The following is a 24,290-nucleotide window of genomic DNA, read 5'->3' on the forward strand; positions in this document are numbered from 1 at the left end:
CTGTCCCAGAGGTCTGGGATGACAGCACGCGCCGCCCACGGGCCACGCTCCTCTCATCCCCCTCTGTCGCCAGACCCCTGCCAGAGCACGCCCCCGTGGGACGCGCGCCCTCCCCTGGCCTCCTCTGGCAGGACGCGGTTAATGACCGTGCCCCCGCACAGGGCCGCGATGCCACCCTCGCCGGTGCCGGTCAACCGCCTCGCTGCCCCACCGACGGTACGTCTGTGGTTCGTATGACCCCGCTGGTGCACTTTATGGAGGCCTGGCTAGAGCTTCCCAGACTGTCCCGCTGGGTCGCGAGAACCATCAGGCTCGGCTACGCGATTCAGTTCGCGCGATCTCCTCCCCGCTTCAGCGGAGTCCGCTTCACTATGGTCGGTGGCAATGCCCCTGTCATGAGAGCGGAGGTCGTCACCCTGCTGGCGAAGGGTGCGATCGAGATTGTCCCTCCAGCCGAAATGAGGTCCGGCTTCTACAGCCCTTACTTCATTGTACCCAAGAAGTCCGGTGGGTTACGGCCAATCCTCGACCTGCGCGTCTTGAACCGCTCCCTTCACAGGCTGCCGTTCAAGATGCTAACGGCCAAACACATCCTCCAGTGTGTGCGGCCGCAGGATTGGTTTGCAGCGATCGACCTGAAGGACGCCTACTTCCATGTCTCCATTTTACCTCGACACAGACCATTTCTACGGTTTGCTTTCGAGGGGCAGGCATACCAGTACGCGGTTCTCCCTTTCGGGCTAGCCCTGTCTCCTCGCGTCTTTACGAAGGTCGTCGAGGCAGCCCTTGTTCCCCTTCGGGAACACGGGGTTCGCATCCTGAACTATCTCGACGACTGGCTTATCCTAGCTCACTCTCGAGACCAGGTTTGCGAACACAGGGACCTAGTGCTCCGGCACCTAGTCCGTCTGGGCCTTCGGGTCAACTGGGAGAAGAGCAAACTCTGGCCCGTGCAGAGGATCTCTTTTCTCGGTATGGAGATCGACTCGGTCGCCATGTGCGCGCAGCTTACGAGCGAGCGCGCGCAGTCACTGCTGACTTGTCTTCGTCAGTTCGAGGACAAGAGTGCGGTTCCACTGAAACTTTTTCAGAGGCTCCTGGGGCATATGGCATCCGCAGCCGCAGTAACGCCGCTGGGATTGCTTCATATGAGACCGCTTCAGCTTTGGCTTCGCGATCGAGTCCCGAGGTGGGCATGGCAACACGGCACGCTCCGAGTCCCAGTGACTCCAGCCTGCCGTCAGACCTTCACCCCGTGGGCGAACCTCAATTTTCTACGGGCCGGAGTGCCCTTAGAACGAGTTTCCCGGCATGTTGTTGTGTCAACAGATGCCTCCAACACGGGCTGGGGCGCCATGTGCAATGGTCATGCTGCCGCGGGCTCCTGGACAGGACCCCAGCGCCTTTGGCATGTCAATTGCCTCGAGTTGCTGGCTGTACGTCTCGCCCTGCACCGCTTCCATGCGCTGCTCAGGGGCCAGCACGTACTAGTCCGATCAGACAATACCGCAACAGTAGCGTACATCAACCACCAGGGTGGTCTACGCTCCCGCCGTATGTCGCAACTCGCTCGCCACCTCCTCATATGGAGTCAGAAGCATCTGAGGTCGCTTCGAGCCATTTATATCCCGGGACACCTGAACCAGGCGGCCGACGAGCTGTCTCGAGTTCGGCCTCTCGCTGGAGAATGGCGACTCCATCCCCAGACGGCCCAGCTGATTTGGGATCAGTTCGGCGACGCACAGGTAGACCTGTTTGCCTCCCACGACTCGTCCCATTGCGACCTGTTTTACTCCCTGACCGAGGGCACGCTCGGCACGGATGCACTGGCGCACAGCTGGCCGCGGGGCCTACGCAAGTATGCGTTTCCCCCAGTGAGCCTTCTTGCGCAGACCTTGCGCAAGATCAGGGAGGACGAGGAGCAGGTCATTTTGGTTGCCCCGTATTGGCCCAACCGGACCTGGTTCTCCGAACTAGTACTCCTCGCGACAGCACCTCCCTGGCCAATTCCTCTGAGGAAGGACCTCCTTTCTCAGGGACGGGGCACCTTATGGCACCCTCGTCCCGATCTTTGGAACCTCCATGTGTGGCTCCTGGACGGGACGAGGCAGGTTTGAGTACCCTACCACCTGCGGTGGTGGCTACCATCACTTCCGCTAGAGCATCGTCCACGAGACATGCCTATGCGTTGAAGTGGAACCTCTTCGTCAACTGGTGTTCTTCTAAACATCAAGAACCCACGAAATGCCCGATCAGTGTCGTGCTTTCCTTCCTGCAAGAAGGGTTGGAGCGAAGGCTGTCTCCCTCCACCCTGAAAGTGTATGTTGCCGCCATTGCCGCACATCACGAAGCAGTTGATGGTAAGTCTCTGGGAAGGCACGACCTGATCGTCAGGTTCCTGAGGGGAGCGAGGAGACTAAATCCTCCTCGTCCTCCCTTCGTACCCTCTTGGGACCTCTCAGTGGTTCTAACTGCCCTGCAGAGTGCTCCATTTGAGCCTTTACAGTCAGTGGAGCTTAAGTTCCTGTCAATGAAGACAGCGCTCCTGGTTGCATTGGCCTCCATCAAGAGGGTAGGGGACCTGCAGGCATTTTCGGTTGACGAAGCGTGCCTGGAATTCGGGCCGGCTAACTCTCACGTGATCCTGAGACCCCGGCTTGGATACGTGCCCAAGGTTCCTACCACACCCTTTCGAGACCAGGTAGTGAACCTGCAAGCGCTGCCCTTGGAGGAGGCAGACCCAGCCTTGGCACTGCTCTGTCCAGTACGCGCCCTCCGTGCTTACGTAGACAGAACGCGGTGTTTCAGGACCTCAGACCAGCTCTTTGTCTGTCATGGTGGGAAGCTGAAGGGAAGGGCTCTCTCAAAGCAAAGGTTATCCCACTGGATAGTGGATACCATTGCTGTGGCATACCAGCAGCAAGGTCGTCCGTGCCCCCTTGGTGTGAAAGCCCACTCCACACGTAGTGTGGCTTCCTCTTGGGCTCTAGCGCATGGCGCCTCGCTAACAGACATTTGTAGAGCTGCAGGCTGGGCGACACCCAACACATTCGCGAGATTCTATAATCTCCGAGTAGAGCCAGTTTCTTCTCATGTACTCGCTTCAACCAGCCGGTGCTAGATTCTGCTCAGGTGTCTTCGCTTGCTCGCCATTCCTCTCCACGGACGGGATACGTGCGATATTTCTCTCAGGTGAGTCTGATAAGCTCTGAGTTTCCTCCAGCACTGGTTACGTCAACGCCTGAGTTATGCCAATCTGCCATAACGCAGTTTTTGCGCTTGACTAGGTGCCTCCATGTGCATGGTTCCCCCTCTGGGCGACCCCCACATGTGTATTCCACTGTAAGTCTCCTTGTGAGCGTGTGTCTTTCCCTTGGCAAGCCACCTTGCCACCCCTGGGGTTTAAAATTCCACCTGCGGCTGGACACCCCAGTGATTTTCCATATGCAGCCCTCTGGGTCATATGTGTATTCTAAGTCCCCCCCATCAATGGCTGGGCATAATTGCATATTTCTCTCTGGAGATATGCTTCCCAGTGTACCTTGGTATCCCTGTGTTAAGTAGGACTCCTTCGTTCGTGCTAGTCTCACAACAGGGAGCTCAGATTTACGCAGGGCACTGGAAGACAGCCGAGGTGGCGTGATTAGACTGGAACCCCAATCGTCGTCATCCGACGTAACTCGGAGTGACCACGAAAGGGAACGTCACGGTTACGGATGTAACCCTCGTTCCCTGAGTGGGAACGGAGACGTTACGTCTTCCTGCCACTTCCGCTGTACCGCTGAAAAACGCCTGGGGCTAGTCTCGGCTCCTCAGCGAAGACATATCTGCATTGTGCCAGCGTACTTCCTTATATACCCCCTGCGGCGGGCGGAGTTACGCTATGCAAATTCCGCAGACCCATGGCATTTCATTGCCATTGGCTCGTTTTATATACTCGAAGGTGATAGGCTTCTAAGCGAAACCCCAATCGTCGTCATCCGACGTAACGTCTCCGTTCCCACTCAGGGAACGAGGGTTACATCCGTAACCGAGACGTTCACTGCCGTTTTTAGGGAGAAAATACTCAACAATGGTGTTGACTTATGGATTTACACATGGTTTGTCTTAAAGCATATTAAAAACACCACATAAACATATAAAAATATTAAAACAATATTTTCACCACACAGGGACTTGCACCGTGTTCAGTCAAGTAAATTTTTGGCAATTGTATTAGGTAATCTGAGTAATCTATATGCATACACAAAATGTGCATATGCTACTATGTAATCTGTGCACAGCATATACTTTTAGCAGTGTGATAGTGGTTCAGTGTCGCTAGAGGTCATTAACGGAAACTGCTTTATGTAATCAGCGTTGGAGGGAATGTGTTTTCTGTCAATAATGCTCACTCAGGAAATGTCAGAGTGTGGAGATGTCAACCACAATACAGTCTCTGCTAGACAAACCTGACTAAATCTTGTGTTTTGACATATTTGTATCTTCATAATGCAGTTTATGTATGGAACTACACAGTCTGTTTAAATTCAGACCAATGACTGAAATAGGGAATCTTGAATGATCCTATAAATATGTGAGTAGCTCATGGACAGGGTCGTTGATCATTGGAATTTTAGGGTTTATCCCAGAATAAAAATTGCAATATTGTATACTTTAAAATACAAAATAAATGTTGACGTTATGCATGGTTTCATTTTCATTAAGTGAGTCACAGAGTGTTTTTAACTTTGTTTTGAAGTTAGCATACTGTTTAAATGAGTTCTTCTGTGATACAATTCAGAATTTTCCTAAGTTTTATGGCTAGCAACTGACCTAAAACCAAACTAAACTAAACTAAACTTAACCAAACGTCAACCAAAAGTTTTTTACATTTCCTCTCTAGAGCACAATGCAGCTCTAAATGATTTAAATTGTAACATAAATGACCTGATATTAAAACTTTAGTGGTGCAGCCCATCGATCAACCCTTATAGGAATTTACCAGCCCATATACGCCACCATGACACACTCAACATTTTTGTTTGCAGACTCAATGCAAACAAAAATCAGATACATGATCGAGTGAGAAACATATTGACGCGAGTTCTTTACTAACACCCATTTAATCTACTTCACTGCTCTGTGGAACTGTGCGTCATATAGTTTTCCCTGCACAGCATGGTAGAGGGATAATCCTAATCTCAAACCCAGACTTCATTCATCAGGAATAACATTAGAGATTAAACCTAATAACTGTGGAGACCACACCTGAACTGACACTGCCCCGTTAATAACTTTCACTGCAACAGCTGCTTCATATTACTTTGTGTACTTTATTTTGTAGCTCGGATTATGAAGGCTTTGAACTCGCTTTAAATGTTAGAGCTTTAAATGCAAAGAAATAAATCTTCTTGGATAATATAATATAATAAAATAAATATAATATAATATAATATAATATAATATAATATAATATAATATATTATAATATAATATAAATACTTGTTCGTTAAAGGGATAGTTAAAAAATATTTATTTTTTTATCTGTATGTGACAGAATTTTCATTTTTGGAAGAACTATCCCTTTAAGTATCTGATGCTCAATGAAATACAGTCAACTGCTTTTTTTTCTTTCCTAGTAAAGAGGACATGTCATTGGATAATGTGGAAAATTGCCTAAGGGAAAAATCAGACTTTCAGCAGAACAAAATCCAATCCTCTCATTGCATCTCCTGTCCAATCGATTCTCTGTTAACACAAACTAGGGTCATGGATTCAAATTAGTTCAGCCACACAATCCTTGTCTGGATGATCCTCAATGTCAACTATTTACAGTCTAAAAATGAATGAACTTCCGTCTCTTTAGTTTAAATGTAGTGTGCATCCGTACGTGACGTCATCATCTGGAATGTTGTCACTAGGATTACATAATATGTGATGTGATCAAAATACAATCATCTTTATGAAATATCAAATATGCTGCAGGCAAGAAATATTTATAATAAAATAATATTTTATGTCACAAACATGTCAAAGATATTAATTTGTGCACTTTGAGACCTGCTGTTAGCAACACAGAATGTAATTATGCATAAAACCAAACATTTAAAAATATGGACCGGGGTTCACCTTCAATTTAATACAAATCAGGTTATATAATGCAGATTATATTGTTAATCAATAGTAACCTTTATTGTGATTTATTTTGATAGCTACTGTCACAGTCTTATACATAAAAAAACTCATTAGATATTGGTTCCCTACTGTTTCTGGTGTTTAAATACCAGCATTGCAAGTCATTATTGCTTGGGTTTTAACATGTCATACAAAACAAATTGTATTTTTTTCTCCTTTTGTCAACATATTTATCTTTTATAACCTTTCCTATAAATAGCAGCAGATAAATAACATTCGAGCCTTCATTCATAAATATTAACATTCATGTCTTCAGTCACTGAAGCTATATTGCACATCGAAAGGACATATACTGCTATGAACATGACATTCTTTACATATTATTCAAAGATTTGCTGTATTGTATTTACAACTCTTTGACCACTCATACTGTATGAATGCCAGATTTCCTCCAAACCCTGAGATGTTGAGTGTGCTTTGACAAACCCTGTGTGGAAGATGCAGTGCATGGACTGAGTAGCTTTACGTTCACCAATAAGTGCCCTAGCTTATACGGTCATTAAAATGGATGGCTAATCTTCAGTACCTGATATCGGAACACATTTATTTGTATACAGAAGTATATTTATAGAGAAGGGAGAGACGTATGTTAAGAGACCAGCTCATTAACAGGTTCCTTTCATTATTTTCAGCTAAGGTTTTCAAATAATAAGCTCTTCACATAAAAATGCCCACTGTCAATGACAACCACATTAGAAACGTGAAATACGGATGCTAGGGTTCTAACTTTATGCTCATTTATCTCGAATTGTGTCATCATTGCGGTGAGTTTTAAATGCTCAAAAATGCCTCTATTGTAGGTTTAATTTCATAGACGAGATCAGAAGGAAACATTTGGTTCTCATCTTCACTACAGGCTTCATTGTACCGCCTCTGCTTTTGAAGTCAAACATGATTTCATCACGACACAAGGTATTATCCTGAATGTACTATTAATAGTGTGCAAGGACAATGGGACACAATAGTCAACAGTCTGTCCTGTAAAATCATTGCTCCAAAACCCAGTGAGGTACATACCTAGACAGCATGTTACGGCATCATAGACTGGCTTCATGTGTGAAAGCTGTTCCCACACAACATTCCGCTACATTAGGAAACTACTGTAGCTCTAAGGCGCTTCATACATAGAATTTTAAGGGTTCCTATCATGGGACCTTTTTATGGATTCAGTTTTAATTAAATTATTTTAATTAATTAATTCTCATATACAACCTTTTTTGGCATAGTGTTTTTTAAAATTGAGTCAAGGGGCCTCATTTATAAAACATGCATACACACAGCGTAAAATCCATGCCAACATTCATATTCATAAAAACGGTCTTTGATGTGGAAACGTTCTTAGCGCCGGCAAAGAGTCGGAGTACTGCAGGTATTTGGAAGTCTAAGCAATTATTGCCGCTCGCCGTTCTCAAGTAAATCATTTGGACATTGACTGGTGCTCTTTCATATGTTAATGACATTAATTAGATGCCGTTTACAAGGCAGAGACCTGAAACCATTCAGCTGCCATTCAAGATCATTTGCTATTTATACATTTTACATCTGGAAGAGAGGCATTCTTTCTCTAAATCACACATACAGACATTTGAGAAATTATGGTCAGATCAAATGTAGGATGGTTTCTACGCAGCATTTTATAAAAGAGGCCCAAGAACCCTAGGGTTCTATATAGAACGCCATTGAACCATATTTTCCAGGAGTGGATTTTTTCTAAGCCATATTGAGTTAGTGTGGTTGGTTTGGAATTGGTTTTAAGTTGCTGTGATTGGCTTACTTGGTTTGGAACAGAGCTTATATTATCTATAACATGTGCTGCTCTTGTCTATATTACAAATTGATTGTGTATAAAGTGTCAGAGTAGATTTGAAAGTTCATGTTTGTTGATCTGTCTTCCTAGATAAGTCAAAGTGAACGTTTCAAGACATCTGCAACCCAACCTTTTGGGTTCCTCTCAAATCAATGGCAACATGCTCTCAAAACAGCAGCAAAACAGCCTTTCCTCAGTCAGGCCTTTTCAACGTCACCACATACAAAGCAACTTTCTTCAGTTGTCATATCTCTGGCTGCTGTCTTAAAGGTTTGAGTTGAAGTGGTAAAGTATCCTGACTGGAAGCCGTGCTTTTGACATCATCAATATTGGATCCTTCCAATGCCACACTGTCTCTTCTGATGTTATTCTGGTCCTCTTCATCATTATCATCATCATCATCCTCCGTTTCCTCTTTATCCATGAAGGCTACTTCGTTCTCGTAACAAAAAGAGTTCGAGCTAGATGTGATGTACTTCTTTTCGGCCAAATCTCGAGCGCTGCATTGAGGCGTGCTGGAAACCTCGTATGTGTTCTCAAAGTGCGAATAGTCCACTTTGTAATGATTTTTATCCTCAAAAAGGACTGGCTCAAATCGATGACCCCACAGGATTTCACTCGTCACGTAAGAGCTGCGACACTGAGTGGTCATGGCCGTAGCTTCCACCATGCCCTCCAAAATCACGACTATCTCCAGCTCTGAACTTTCCAGTTCCTGTTTGCTCATTTCATAGAATGGACTGTCCTCATCAATCTCATGGACGATGGTGATGGGGGACACTAAAAATATACGGTCAACACCAGTGTCGAATCCGACATCAATATCCATCTGATCCAGCGGGATGAACTCGCCTTCAGCGGTGGTGCGAGATTTAAGCAGCTGGGCGCGAACGTGAGCTTCCACCAGGTGGCTTTTCCGGAGGTTCCCGACCCTCCACATCAGACACAGTTTACCGTCCCTCATGGCTATTGTGGCATAGTGACTGAACACAAGGGTTTCATTTCTTTTCTTAGGCTTGGCCATCTTAGCCATGACCGCACCAATAATGAAGGCATCAATGATGCATCCCAAGATGCTCTGGAAAACCACCATGAAGACAGCAAGAGGACAGTCCTCTGTTACATATCGGTAGCCGTATCCGATAGTAGTTTGCGTCTCCACGGAAAACAGGAAGGCTGCCGTGAAGCTGTCGACGTTCGAAATGCAAATCTGCTCTTGATTCTCCAAGTCCCCGGACGAAAGTGCAATAAGCCAGAATATTAATCCAAAGAGAAGCCAGGACAGTATGAAGGAGAGGCAGAAGAGGACCATCATCCAACGCCAGCGGATGTCAACGCATGTCGTGAAGATGTCAGCCAGGTAGCGTTGACCTTTTTCACTCATGTTGATGAACTGCACATTGCAGTGTCCGTCCTTGTTGACGAATCGGCTTTGTTCTTGGTGCTGCGTGTGCACTTTGCTGCCCACGTTTCCATTGCCGTAGCCATTTTGCACAGCGATGGGGGACAACTTCATCCCGGCTTCTTCCGAGGACACTATGCTGTACCGGTGGGCTCTCACACTTCCCATCACTTCCGAATGAGGGGGCTGAGCCTCGTCTGCTTTGGACAACAGTCTGAGTTTTTGGAGGACACGTTGGAGAAACACTTTCAACCTCTCACATGGACCAAAGCACAAACAAAAATCAGGCTTTCCTTGAAATCAAGCCAGCAATGAAATGGATGTTCCAAAGAAACAATGTTTTCGCCGGGGCTACGAGGATCGCTCCTCTTCCGTGAAATGACTGGACATCGTCTGCAAAACTGGGCTGAGAAAATAACACAAAGTAAGAGTTTGAAGGAATGAGTCTGAGGACTGAGACGACAAAGCAAGCAGTTCAGTTTGCACCCAAAAAAACAGGCTTGTTTATGAACTATGACATAAAAACGGTTTTAAATTTTAACTGTCAAGATCAAAACACAAATACATTTCCATGCATGCAAAGCCATTTCTCCTTTGGCCAACATTAATATCAAGAGTGATATAACACTTGACATGGCCTGACAGAGCTACCCAGAAACACAGATGTATAGATTAGAGCTGCATATTCAGTCAACAACTGATACACCACATATATACAAATATATAATATATAATGACAATAAGCTTAGTTTTTAAAATAAGATTTAATTTCTACAAAATAATTAATGATATTGTCATGTGCTATTCAATACTCTCTAAATTACATGGTGAGAAAAATACATATTATTCTTCATCATCAAGTGGCTTCATCCCATATCCAATATTTGAATATTTTTCATGAAGGAAAGTAAAAAAGTGTCATGTCAACTAACCATATTTCTTTTGTAATTTAAAATAATCTTGTGCTTATCTGTTTTGGTCAGGTGGAATCAAGGCATAGGCATGTGGAAATACATTACATAAATACACTTGATTCTCTCTCTTTTTTTCTTTTCTTTTTTTTCTGATGAGATCAATACAGTGTTGTTTGCTATTTCAGTATTTCCAAGTAAGAGAACCTTATATATCAGTTTGGACTTTTACACTTGAATGCATACTATATGTATCAATATAAATAACATGTTTAATACATTAATATATAGGCCTCATATAAATAACTATTTATGAATCTAGAAAATGGTAACACAAAATAATATACTATTAAAAAGTGTTGCATATTAAAGATAGTGAATCTACAGCAATAAAATAAACACAAATACATCTAGATCATTCAAACAATTCGTAGCCTACATAATGCACATAAATAACACTTTAAATGGGTTTAGGCCTCCAACACAAACGGATAGCATTACATTTTAATTTATAATTGTCAAACAAGTTAAAATTGTTTCTCAATAAAAATGCCCTAAAACTGCCTTTGAGAAATGTTGGCAAAATAACAGTTTAGCCTATCTCTAATGAGTTCAAAAGCAGTTTAGCTACTAGTAAGCAAAAATATCGAAGCTTAAATCTAAATCTAAACAAAACAAAAACGAAGCTTACCTTCCAGAGTTCAAGAACAACATAAGTTTAGATCAGCACATTTCAGCAGATTGCAGTTGTTATCCGGTGGGACAGATCAGTCAAACGCTATGGGACTTGATGGTGGTTTCGATCATCTCACTCAGTGTTGGCCAAAGCTCAAGCCGATCGAAGAATAGTTTGAAAAAGCCTGTTAATCTCCGCCCAGGCTGTCTGGTCAGGCAGCTGTAATCATTACAGCATCTCTCACCGTAATCATCATAACATGATGTCATACACAATCAGCAGCTTTACATAAATTAATCGAATATTATCATTCCTTTACGTTTTTATTGTGAAGTTTTCAAGACAAACTAATGTATGCTGATACGCTGATACTCTCGAAAACAACATGGAATTAAGTATGTTTGTTTAAATTTGTTCGTTCGATCTGTTCAGAGATGTTGTTTGTTCCACTTCGTTTTAACCCCTAGACCAAGTATTTACGATCCTGGGGCCTCATTTATAACCGTTGCGTACGCACAAAACAGGCCCTGAAAGAGGCGTACGCCACTTCCGACGCACAAGTTGTGATTTATAAAAACAAACTTGACGGGAAAATTTGCGAAAATCTAAAGAAATTTAAACATATACAGAAAGATAATACAAATATAATTTCACTCACCATGCCTATCACTTGAAGCAAATATCCATCCCTTCTTAAATGTCCGCGCCAACGAGCGCGTTGGGCCGTTTAGTGAAACTGACGCAAACAACAGTTTAAATAAATAAAATAATGATTTAAATGATTTTACTTCTGATATAAACATTTAGATTAAATATGCCATTCAAATTAATGGAGTTCAACACTTACACATGAACTCATTACTGAGAAGTTACAAAAAAAAAAATATATTCAATCAATAGAAATATTTGTTGTGGATGCGATGTTTTTTTTTAACACTTTTCCTGTGGCGTGCTGTGTTTTAATGTTTTAACCACAGAGATAATTGCTTATCATGATCATACCAGATTGTCTGAGAAAATTGTTTCGTGCAAATAATGCCCAAGGCCTATCTGTTTCCATTAAAAATATAAATCAATTAAAAATACAATTCAGCCAGTGGAAAATATTGAGAAAAACTTTCTCTGAAATGTATTTTACACTATTTGATTTATGTATTCAAAAACAAGGCAAGGATAGGCAACTACATGATTTTTATTAATGTAATGTGTCTTGTACCGTTAAACGTTATCACGAGGATGAACAATCATATGCAAATGATATGCAGATGAGGATCTGCATTGTAAAACTAGGCGTTGTAAGCTCCATATATGGTTATTTCTGGGTGGAGACGCATGTGCACACAATCTTCCGCTGACTGGGATTTATAAAGTGAATTCTGCGGTTCTGGCGTACGAACGGTTTTATAAGTCTGAATATTTTTGGGCGTAGGCGTACGCCATTTTTGGCTTTCGGGCGCACTTTTAGTAAGGATATTACGCACAGTTTTATAATGAGACCCCTGATGCGTATGTCACAGGTCGGGATGGGCCAAACCAGACTACACCCACCCCTAGACCAAGAACACTTTGAGGAGCGTGCCAGAGACGAGACCAGAGACGGAGGATAAAAGTAACAATTTTATTGAGAGTAAAATAATTTATAATCCTAATCTAAAAGTCTTCTTCTCTCCCTCGTCCAGGGAGGATCCCAAGCGGGGCAAGCAGACACACCCTTCCCCACGGGCGGCGATTCCCAGTGAGGAGTGCTGGACAGGTAAGTATTGGACAGGTGAGTTCCTCACAGGTGGGTAGATGATCCAAGTTTCCTTTCCTCTTGCACGTGAGGGGAACAGTTCACAGCAGTCAATAATGTGTAGGTAAGTATCTTACGGTAAGTAGGTTGTCGACGTTCCTTCTCCCAGGCTGGTATCAGGTGCACGGTGGGGGGGTAAATGGACAGGTGAGTTCTCCGATGAGCGGATGGTCAAAGCTTCCTCCCCTCTTTCACATAGGGGACAGTTCACAGCAGTCGATGATGGACAGGTAAGTATCTTACGGTAGATAGATTGACCGAGCTCCTTCTTCCACGCTGGTATTAGGTTCACAGCAGTCAATAATGTGTAGGTAAGTATCTTACGGTAAGTAGGTCGACCAGGCTCCTTCTACACCAAGGGCAATTACAACGGTAAGAAGTGGACAGGTAGACTGCAGCAGGTCCTCCGTAAACACCATACGAGACTTCCCCTAGGGCAGGAGGGGGCAAGCTCAGGAGCGGTGCACAACTCTCACGGGTGTCTTGGACGGGTGAGTACTTCGCACCCTACAGATGAACTTCAGGGCTGTAGCGAACTCACAGTCACAGACTGAGCTGGGCTTTCTCTAGGGCAGACAGAGTCAATACTTCACGCAGCAATATAATGTTCTCACAGGTGTCGTGGGGAAGACAGGAACTTCACACCGTACAGGTGGGCTTCAAAGCGGTAGTGAACTCACAGTCACAGACTGAACTGGGCTTTCTCTGGAACAGACAGAATCATAACTTCACACAGCAATATAATGTTCTCACAGGTGTCGTGGGGAAGACAGGAACTTCACTCCATACAGGTGGGCTTCGGGGCTGCAGCACACTTACAGTCACAGACTGGGCTGGGCTTTCTCTAGGGCAGACAGAGTCAATACTTCATACAGCAATATAATGTTCTCACATGTGTCGTGGGGAAGACAGAAACGTCACTCCAGCTGTCCTTCCCAAGCCTTCCCGCAAATTGGACGTGCTCGATCTCTCCAAGCTCTGAAGATGTACAATATACCAGCCTGCCTCTTGGGCGAGCACACGGCAGTTAAAAACAGACCTTCACACACTCACAGGAATTTCCACTCCAATATACCACACGGGGGAAGAGACGGAACGTCAATTCAAACACTGCAAATCCACTCATCAAGTATACTTAAGGCCAGCACTCACCCTGGGTCTCGGTTCACAACGCAAGGGACCGGCAGTGAGAGGAAGGAGAATTTAAACACTTCATAAGCATAAACTGGATTCGTTTCACCATCCGAACGGGAAGAGGAGATAAGAATGGCAGAGAATCAGTTTAATTCACTCAGTGATATCCATACAGTACACTCCAAGCACTTCAACCCACATCTATCTCAGTATCAAACGTGTGGTAGGAGATTCAATAATCAGTTACTTATCTTCACTCTTTCATCCAGACGATGCACTTCCCTCTTTAAATCCTCTCTCCCTCCGTCTTCACTTCCTCATACACACGACGTTCCTTTTTCCTCACAACGAGCCCTCAACGACACACTTCAGAGAACACTTCCCAACAGGAGCCAGCCACATCCAAACGAGAACAAAAGCACCACAAGCGGGAGAGGAACCACACATGCTTTCTCTTCTTCTGACTTTTTATACTCTCATGAGCTAGCGTGGCCCCATTCAAACGCTCAGCGCAAATTACCCACACCTGCTATCAATCCGCCACTCGGTTACCATAGCGACAGGCACTCACCCTGGCTTTGGAATGGTGTTTCACTTCCCAGACCTCAACAAGGGCATTTCTCTGGCGGGGATAGTCCCGGGCTTATTTGTCACCCCGTGACACGTATTAAACTTTGCAAGTTACAACCTATAATTAGAACTGACTGGAATGAAAGTATAGGCTATACATTTTTAAATGATAATAACAATAACGTAGGCTAATTGAGAATATTTCGGAATATTCGATAGTATTTATTCATTAATGGGCTGTATAAGAATATATTTAAGTAAACTTGAGTAAAAAATTACTAATTTCTTGAGTAAAAAATGCTTTTTTAACGTTTTTGAAAAAAGTCTCTTATTCTTAAGGCAAAGAAATTTATTTGATCAAAAATTCATTAAAAGCAGTAATGTGAAATATTATTACAATGAAAAGTAAAATTCTACAGGCAAAAACAAACAAACTTTTGAATGGCAGTGTAGGCTATATACAAAACTAGGACATACTAGGACATAAATATGGGGCGCTGTTTGTAAAGCGGCTCACGCTGAAAATAACAGCAACATTTAGTCACATTTATTTTCAAACAATGTTTAAAAAACTGGTATGAATTTTTGACGGTCACTTTTTAGCACATTTACAACAATATTTGTCAACTTAGAGATACTTTAAATAGTTAAATCCAAATATTAAATGTAAATGTTAAATCTAAATGCTAAATCTAAATGTTAAATCTAAATGTTAAATCTAAATGTTAAATCTAATAAATGTTAAATCTAAATCTAAATCTAAATGTTAAATCTAAATCTAAATGTTAAATCTAATGAATGTTAAATCTAAATCTAAATGTTAAATCTAAATCTAAATCTAAATGTTAAATCTAAATGTTAAATCTAATAAATGTTAAATCTAAATCTAAATGTTCAATCTAAATCTAAATCTAAATGTTAAATCTAAATCTAAATGTTAAATCTAAATCTAAATGTTAAATCTAAATGTTAAATCTAATAAATGTTAAATCTAATAAATGTTAAATCTAAATCTAAATGTTAAATCTAAATCTAAATGTTAAATCTAAATGTTTATCATTTATCAAATCTAAATTTGCATATTAGTTAAATATTTAGTTTCACCCGAAACATTTAGATTCAACATTTAGATTTAGATTTAACAGTTAGATTCAACATTTAGATTTAACATTTAGATTTAACATTTAGATTTAACATTTAGATTTAGATTTAACATTTAGATTTAACATTTAGATTTAGATTTAACATTTAGATTTAGTATTTAGATTTAACATTTAGATTTAACATTTAGATTTAGCATTTAGATTTAACATTTAGGTGTAACATTTAATATTTAGATTTAACTATTTAAAATATCTCTAAGTTGACAAATATTGTTGTAAATGTGCTAAAAAGTGACCGTCAAAAATTCATACGAGTTTTTTAAACATTGTTTGAAGCTAAATGTGACAAAATGCTGCTGTTATTTTCAGCGTGAGCCGCTTTACAAACGGCGCCCCATACATAAAGCAAGCCATAACCTTTTGACCACCGCTTTATTATTATTATTATTTTTATTACTAGATACTTATTTTTAAGACTGCATGTACAAAGAGCTTTTTCTATCCAATAAAATATTTTGAACATAGCTAGAAAAAAAGTAGTTTCACTATACATTTATGTTTAAAGACAACTTGTCCAGCCATGGAAATCACAATTTTAACATTCTGTGATATTTCCATGGCCATGGGAAGCTGTACAAATACATTTAAAATCAAGGATACAGAAATAAAAAAAAGGGAACTCGGTCCCTTACTCAACAGTCAGAAAAGAAATAGCCTTACACTGAATATTATGTTCCCTCAGTTGTCAAATGATAAGCTGCTGCTTCTGCTGGTATTAACCCATATAAAAACACATGTGCAGTCTGTACTAAACAATAATAGCTTATTTCTAATGAATAATCAGCTCAATGCTTTTCAAATATTAACATGCATAGTCTCTGAAGCACATGAAGGCTTACTAATGTTACAAAAAGTTCTGGTAAATCCATTGTCTTGATGATCTTGGTCTTTCACTTCTCAACCAACAGTAAACTCATCAGAATCCTGGGATTGAAAGTTTCTCCTCCGGGCATCTTTTTTTAACCTGAGCATACGTCACATCACTAGATCCAGCATCTGAAAATATATCAGTGAATTCAAAATGCACATTTATCATTTTTATATACAGTTTTTAAATTACTTTCTTAGATTCTCAATAATGCATGTACATTTTCAGGTTGATGTTTTTATTTTGACACTCACTTTAATCCGTTTCCAGCTTCAGTTTAGAGTAAATGTCGTCACTCTCAGTGTTATTGCCTAGAAGATGCCAACAGTTCATATCACTAGTGCTTACTGTATGTCCATCAGTGGTGTGAAATATGGCATTATAACATGCTAAATAATTTTACAGAGAGGATAATTTTATTTTAAAATAAAATGACCAAATTACCTCAAAATAGCCTACACAATTTGCATGCAATGACCTTTTTGGATCAGATCTGTTTCACAGCCACAGAACCACTGTCATGATCCTAAAATCATAACAGCAGAGACTTTTATTTCCATTTACCTTTGTTTGCTTTCTTTTTCTTCTGTTTCTTTGTAGATTTGAGTTCAATCTCAGCATATGTGATCTCAGTCGGCACACTTACACCGTCTATGAACAACAGAGAAAGAAATAAGACACTTGGTTTAACTCGATTTGCTCTAAAAAATGACAGTGATACAAAAAAAGATGGATTTGATTTCCAATTTATTTAGAAAAAGAATACTGACCTCATCATAATGACATAAAATACATTGACATCATTAATTACCTGTGCTTATGTCTTTATTAGTATTTGTATCAACAGAGTCATAAATATGTGAAGTTCCTGTAATAAAATAATACATGAATTAATTTTCAATAATAAATAAATGTTTAAAATAGTATTATCTTATATATGAAATCTTATAAATTCAGTTCCACAGAAAAATACTATTTCATGCTGACACAAAAAATAAAGCACTAGACATAATATTTCATACAGAAAATAAAATATATTTTGTTATGCAGTTTTTGATCAAATAAAACCAAATGACAAGTTCAATATATGTATATGTAAGACCCAAAATATCATCTCAAACTTTGTGAAATATTATCTAGTTGTGAAATATGTCCTGTTAGTTAAAAGTTACACCTAAGTGTCTTTTATGTCAGCTTGTAAAGATGTATGTATTAATGTGTAATGAGTAAAGACTGACCAGACAGCAGTGTCGTGTCTCCGGCTTCACTCCGGTTCTGCTCTGATTTCTGACTGATGTTCTGCTGTTGACTGACAGGAGACGGAGACTCAGATCTTACACCTAGAAGACACAAAATATTTGTGTACAATCTCTTTCATGTATACATGTTTAAGAATGACAAAGTGTTTAGTTTTTATTTATTTTTCACATTATGGTTGTGTCCAAAACATTAATTTGCCTCACTGCCTGCGGTCTTCATAGGCAGAAAATGAAACCTGATAAATGACTCATTTGGAGAGTTTTACACATGTAACTCTGTATATCAAACAAGTGGACAAGATGGAGGACTCGCTGTTTCAATGAGTTTCAATGATTTCAATATAGATGACATAAATATTTATCAATATTCAGTACTGAAGTAACAAATTATGGTTTCCCTGACCAGCTGAAATCTGGCCAGAAACCTTCTGAAACCAGCAAACATACCAGCTTTACCAGGTTGGGAAACCAGCTAAGACCAGAAAACCAGCTTAGACTGATGGCAGCTCACAAGCGTTATGAACAAAGCTAGTGTCTGAGAATCTGTCACTGAGTTTTAATATGTCAGATGATGAACCTTTATTGTTTCTGTAGCGCCACAGGAGGACAATGAAGACAATAATCAAAACTGCAACAGTCAGTCCTGCAGTCACTCCAATTATCACGAGATTGAGGCCATTAGATCTTGAGGCTGGAGAAACTGAGATACATATATATTTTACATCTACAGTACATGTAAATTTTACAGGAACATTTCAACTGTGATTGTAGTTCTTACTCTCACCTCTGACTGAGATCCAGCTCTTGGGAGACTCTCCTCTCTCTGGGTGTTTGCAGTAGTAGAAACCCTCATGTGACTTTGAGACAGTAGGGATGATCATCTCTGTAGTTTGATTCTGGATGAGTGATCCATCTTTATAGAAATCAGCTCTGAGGTTTGATACGGTTGGATAATGATATAAACAGTGTAGAGTCAGATTATCTCCTTCAGTCACAGGATGAACAGGACTCTCCAGAATCACACCAGCTACAGAAACATGGGAGACATGCAATATGAACAAAATCGTAACATAATAAAACAAAATAAAAAATAACTTTATATTTTCCACTGCCCACATGGTTTCTGTTTTTAGTGTATTGCTATGATGGTTTGGCTGGTTGTTTACTGGTTGTTTACTGGTCAACGTCACACTACAGTATATCCTGCTCTTGTTTAATAAACCTGTGTATTGATTGTAAACTGTCAGTGAAATGAATAAATACAGAAACACAGACTCACAGTGTACAGTGATATTAACAGGATGATAGTTCTCTCCAGATTCAGACTGACACCAGTAAACTCCAGTGTCTGATGTGATGGTGGATCTGATTGTACATGTAGATCCTGTTTGTGATCCCCGGAGAAATGATGAACAATCTTTCAGCCGCCCGATGTCTGTGTATCTTCTCACTGTCCATCCATCAGAGTTACTCTGGTCCTCACAGCTCAGAGAGAGAGAGACAGATGTGAAGTGTTGAGTTCTGCTGGGACGGATGATCAGAGACACTGGAGGAGAAACGCCTGACAAGACAATTACAGCTATAATTTGGAAAATGTCTTTATTAAAGATGAATCAATCATTTATACTATATATGTGAACTCACCAGTGACCCACAGTGGTTGTGTGTTGCTGTATGTTGTGTAAACGGCTGTTTTATCTCTCTCTGCTCTGCACACATAAACTCCTGTGTGATTTAGATCAGCAGAACTGACAGTGTATTTTCCTCCAGCTCCTCTGCTGCTGTCTGAGAGGAGGTCATAATGATTCCTGCTCCCTGTATAACGAGAGAATGTGTAGATTTCATATAAATTACATTTTTAACTAAACTTGAACCTGAATACACTGGTTTACATTGGTGTAACTCAAATTGCTCAGTGTGTTTAGGTTGTTTTATTCAGGGTTTGATCAATGGCTCTTATGTTGTTACAGAGGAGTGACTGGTAATGAGGGATTGGGATCTCAAAGTTTCACTGCTTGGTGCCCATGGAAGTTTGCCCTTAATACCCAGTCTGTGTCTGGTTTCAGACATATATATTTCACTTCAATATAAACAGTTAATTCAGATGAAGCACATTATAACTGACCTGAGACAGTTACAGTGAACCAGCTGAATGTCCAGCCTGTAGAGGAGCCGTTAACCTCACAGATCAGAGTCACTGGATCTCCTTCAGTCAACCACTTCTGAGGAGAAACACTTAAAACTGCTCTGGGAACTGAAATAGAGACATCACTCATTAATAACATGTTAAACTTGTGTGTGTTTATGAAGAGATGATCAAACTCACCTGATACTGTCAGTGTAACTTCATCACTGTGTTGTGATCTGCGTGATCCTCCAGTCTCTGTCCCATAACAGGAGTATTTACCTGAGTCAGACTCAGTAACAGAACTGAATGTGTGTTCCTGTCGTTCACTGAAAGCACTGGTTGAACCGTCTTTATACCAGTTGTACCGCCAGCTAGTGACTCCTTCACCATATATGTCACATCTGAGAGTGACTGTCTCTCTTCTGAATACATGATGATCAGGTTTAATGGTGACTTTGGGTTTTGGTCTTTCTGTAGAACAATAACAATAAACATTGGAAAAAAATAAAATAATATAATGAAATAATATAATAAAATAAATACAAGTAATAAAATGTGCTGTTTTTTCAATTGTACGAACAGTTATAAAACACTAAATCAAGTTAAACTGAAGTGTTGTTCTCTATGTTTATTTAGTGTTTTATAAATCATTTTCATATAGTGTTCTCAGAGTAGTTCATTATGAGAGGTAAAACTCTTGCCATGTATTGTCACTGCTACTGGTTTACTGTAATCTGTGTTATATCCTCCTCTTCTTGCTCTGCATCTGTACTCTCCTCCATCAGAGACTTTCACACGACTGATTGTTTTAGTTGCAGCTTCAGGAGATTCAGTGTTTGAGTCTTTACTCCAGAGAAACTCCCATCCAGTTATTTTATCCAGCTCACATCTCAGAGTAACTGAGTCTCCAGTGAACACTGAACTCTGTGGCCGTACAGTCAGAGTTGGTTTGGGAAAATCTGTTAATATAAAATTATTGGGAATTTGGGAGCATGAGTTCAGAAATGTTTTCAACAGATGATCTCATTCTCTCACTGGTAAATTATTCATATATTTTGATTTCATAGAAAATGTAAAAAACATTACAGGTTCAAAAAGGTCAACATTATGGGACAATGCAAAAACTTAAAAGACAATAGAGGTTCAAAGCCACAATCTTTGTGTTAATAATCCAGAGCTTGTGTTGGATAAACTGGTATAGTTTCTGACCAGTAGGTGGTGCTGTAACCAAACCTGCATCTGCTCAGAGAAATGGACGGGCAAAGCTTTATTCATAGTAGTAATTCAAAGAAAATCTTTGGGTTTGGAGGATATTTGGTCAATGATATAAAGAGGTATAGGTTCAATGTTGCACATGATGGATAAAAAGGCTGTTTTTGGAGTTAGGGCCTATAGTGATTTCTTCACCAAATTCAATTAAAAAAGATTAAATGAAAGTTATTAGAAGTATTTTTTTTTACTGATGATTAGTATGGTAAAAGTTTTTTTTTTTTTTTTACATATTCCATGCTCATTCCCAAGATATTTGGGATCTTAATTTAGCACTAACAAGATTATAAGGAATTAACTTGTGAAGGAAAGCTATCCTGGTCGTATAAGAAGAAATTAAATTTTTCAAAATCTTTGTAGGAATTCAGTCAAGAATTTCCCCTTGTACCTAAATGTAAAGATGTGTATTTTAAAATTATGTGTGATATTTATCCAGACAAGGAATTTCTAAGATTAAAATTGAATGCGGATTCAAACAACTTGCCAAATTTGTAATAATAATATTGAAACTTTTGACCATTCATTTTTAAAATGAACTGTAATTCATTTAAAACGTAATTTGGTTCAAACCTTTTGGACTGAGGTATTTACTTGGTTAATATAAAAACAAAAAATAACTATTTTTCCATTACTTGGGATATGGTGAAAGTTGAAATACATCGTTGATAACTAGCCTCTTGTTAAAATATTTTATTCACAAATGCAAAGTTTTGAAAACAGCATCACAGCTTAATGTCTCTAAAAAGCCCAACCACAAATATACTGAGGCCTTAAAATTAGGAGAAGTTAAAAAGCCAGGAAATTTAATTTTGTTTTCAAATTTGAATTTGTTCAACCCTACAGTGTATATGTATGTATGTATGTATGTATGTATGTAGCCATCAAGGTTGCAAAAGCAAAGTATAAAAAAGAGACTGAGGACCACTTCACCCACAACGACTCTAGCAGACGTTCACACCACCCTCACCCGCCCCCAACAGACATGGACCCCCATTCATTATACAGGAACACAGGGTGAGGAGTGTGCTCAGAGCTGTTAATATAAGGAAGGCTGCAGGCCCAGATGGAGTGATGGGAAGGGTGCCCAGAGAATGTGCAGACCAGTTCTCTTCAATCTTCACAAATCTTCAACCTGTCCCTGTCAACAGCCACCAATCCATCTTGCCTGAAGTCAGCAACAGTTATCCCACTACTGAAGAAAACAGTCATCAGTGGTCTTTAACGACTACCGCCCGGTTGCACTTACCCCAGTTATTATGAAGGTCTTTGAGAGGCTGGTTCAACAGCACATCAAAGCCAGCCTTCCAGACACCTTCAGTCCACATCAGTTCGCATTCAGAACCAATAGATCCACAGAAGATGTCAACGCTACTGCCCTGCACACAGCATTGCTCCTCCTAGAACGCCAAGGCGGCTGTGTGAGGATGCCTTTTATTGACTAGTTCAGCGTTCAACACAGTAATTCCGGACAGGCTGGCAGCCAAACTGCTGGACTTAGGTCTCTCCTCATCTATCTGTCATTGGATTAAGGACTTCCTGACCAACCGCCCCCAGACGGTTAGGTTAGGTCCCCATTCCTCCTCCACCGTGATTCTCAGCACAGGTGCTCCACAAGGCTTAGTCCACTTCTCTACGTCCTTTACACTCATGACTGCACCCCAACCCATTCTGCCAACACTATCAACAAATTTGCACAACTTTGTGCAAAATTTGTGCTTCCACAACACGAATCTCACACCACTGCACATTAGCAGGGTCTGCGTGGAGAGGGTTCCAGCCTTCAGATTCTTGGGCACGACCATCGGCGAGGATCTCTCCTGGAGCACAAACACCTCAGCAGCAGTCAAAAAAAAAAAAAGCACAGCAGCGACTCTATTTCTTGAGGATTCTCAGAAAGAACCACCGACAAGAGCAGCCACTATAGTGTCTTTCTATCGTTGTTCCATCGAGAGTGTGATAACCTACTGTATCTCTATGTGGTACGCCAGCAGCTCAGCGGCAGATAAGAAAGTTCTCCAGAGAGTAATCAACTCTGCAAAAAGAAATCATTGTCTGTCCTCTGCCTTCCCTAAAAGAGCTTTACACTGCACGCCGTCTCAGAAGAGCAGGAGACATTTTAAAGGATCCTTTCCATCCGGGTCATCATTTGTTTGAATTGCTGCCCTCTGGTAAACGTTTTAGGTCCATCAAATCGCGGATCAATAGACACAAGAACAGTTTTTACCCCAGCGCCATACGTGAGTTGAACACTGCCAGCACACAAACACACACACACACACACACACACACACACACACACACACACACACACACACACACACACACACACACACACACACACACACACACACACACACACACACACACACACACACACACACACACACACACACACACACACACACACACACACACACACACACACACACACACACACACACACACACACACACACACACACACACACACACACACACAAACTGAGTAATGCACCAATCTGACAGGGCATGTTATATCTCAATCTATAAAAGGTTAACAACACCCTCTGTATATTTCAGTGTATACATATTGTTACGTCTGCCTGTTTTCCCCTGATGGCTCTTCTACACAGTGCAGATGTTAGTTGGGCAACAGGTGCATTCAATCCCTAATTAACTTATAATAGGTGTCAGTATAAAGACCTGGGTGACTTCAAGTGAGGGGTCTCTCACTTCTCTCCCATTCTTCTTATTTGTACATATTTTGCTACTAAATCTTTTCTTTCCCATATTTATTTTTAGTGCCAAAGATTTTTTATTTAGTAACCATACACGCGCGTGTTTTCCCTAGACGTCGGTTTTCTTTTGATTGTTTAATAATTGTTCGCTTGGTTTGTAAATAAATGGGTTTATTGTTAAAGCATTTGTTGTTTGCCTGTTTTATGTTGCGGTATATGAGCCAGCCGTAACAATATACACTATATTATTTAAATTGGGTTACATTCTGTTACACTTACCTCTCTTTTCATTGTGTGCAATATCATGCAGTACTTACTGCTTACTGTGCAATATTTGACTGTCGTCTTGCTTACACTGGTTTTGTGTGTATTGTTTTATATTGTCTTTGCGTTGTCTTGATTTTGGCATATTGTTTAT

The 24,290-nt window shown here is 40.8% G+C and overlaps 2 protein-coding genes across 2 annotated transcripts in view; both read right to left on the bottom strand.

Annotated features, from left to right (window-relative positions):
- Positions 1–6,925: 6,925 nt before the first annotated feature.
- Positions 6,926–9,701, bottom strand: kcnj2b (potassium inwardly rectifying channel subfamily J member 2b). The gene has a single exon (XM_082140237.1). It carries the CDS (start codon positions 9,552–9,554, stop codon positions 8,229–8,231), a length of 1,326 nt encoding a protein of 441 aa, XP_081996363.1. The 5' UTR covers positions 9,555–9,701; the 3' UTR covers positions 6,926–8,228.
- A 6,052-nt stretch (positions 9,702–15,753) lies between these two features.
- The window catches only part of LOC309474864 (immunoglobulin superfamily member 1), a 278,361-nt gene continuing 269,824 nt past the window's right edge, over positions 15,754–24,290 (bottom strand). Inside the window, exons 22-33 of the mRNA XM_082137481.1 lie at positions 20,589–20,846; positions 20,086–20,358; positions 19,885–20,013; positions 19,404–19,574; positions 19,039–19,320; positions 18,544–18,786; positions 18,337–18,459; positions 17,739–17,840; positions 17,312–17,368; positions 17,065–17,151; positions 16,755–16,811; positions 15,754–16,628 (exon numbers count right to left, since the gene is read on the bottom strand). Coding sequence (XP_081993607.1) covers positions 16,756–16,811; positions 17,065–17,151; positions 17,312–17,368; positions 17,739–17,840; positions 18,337–18,459; positions 18,544–18,786; positions 19,039–19,320; positions 19,404–19,574; positions 19,885–20,013; positions 20,086–20,358; positions 20,589–20,846 — 1,781 coding nt within the window. The 3' untranslated portion in view covers positions 15,754–16,628; position 16,755. The remainder of the gene's footprint in view (positions 16,629–16,754; positions 16,812–17,064; positions 17,152–17,311; positions 17,369–17,738; positions 17,841–18,336; positions 18,460–18,543; positions 18,787–19,038; positions 19,321–19,403; positions 19,575–19,884; positions 20,014–20,085; positions 20,359–20,588; positions 20,847–24,290) is intronic.

This window comes from Leuciscus leuciscus, assembly GCF_965113295.1.
Source record: "Leuciscus leuciscus genome assembly, chromosome: 1".
Lineage (NCBI taxonomy): Eukaryota > Metazoa > Chordata > Actinopteri > Cypriniformes > Leuciscidae > Leuciscus > Leuciscus leuciscus.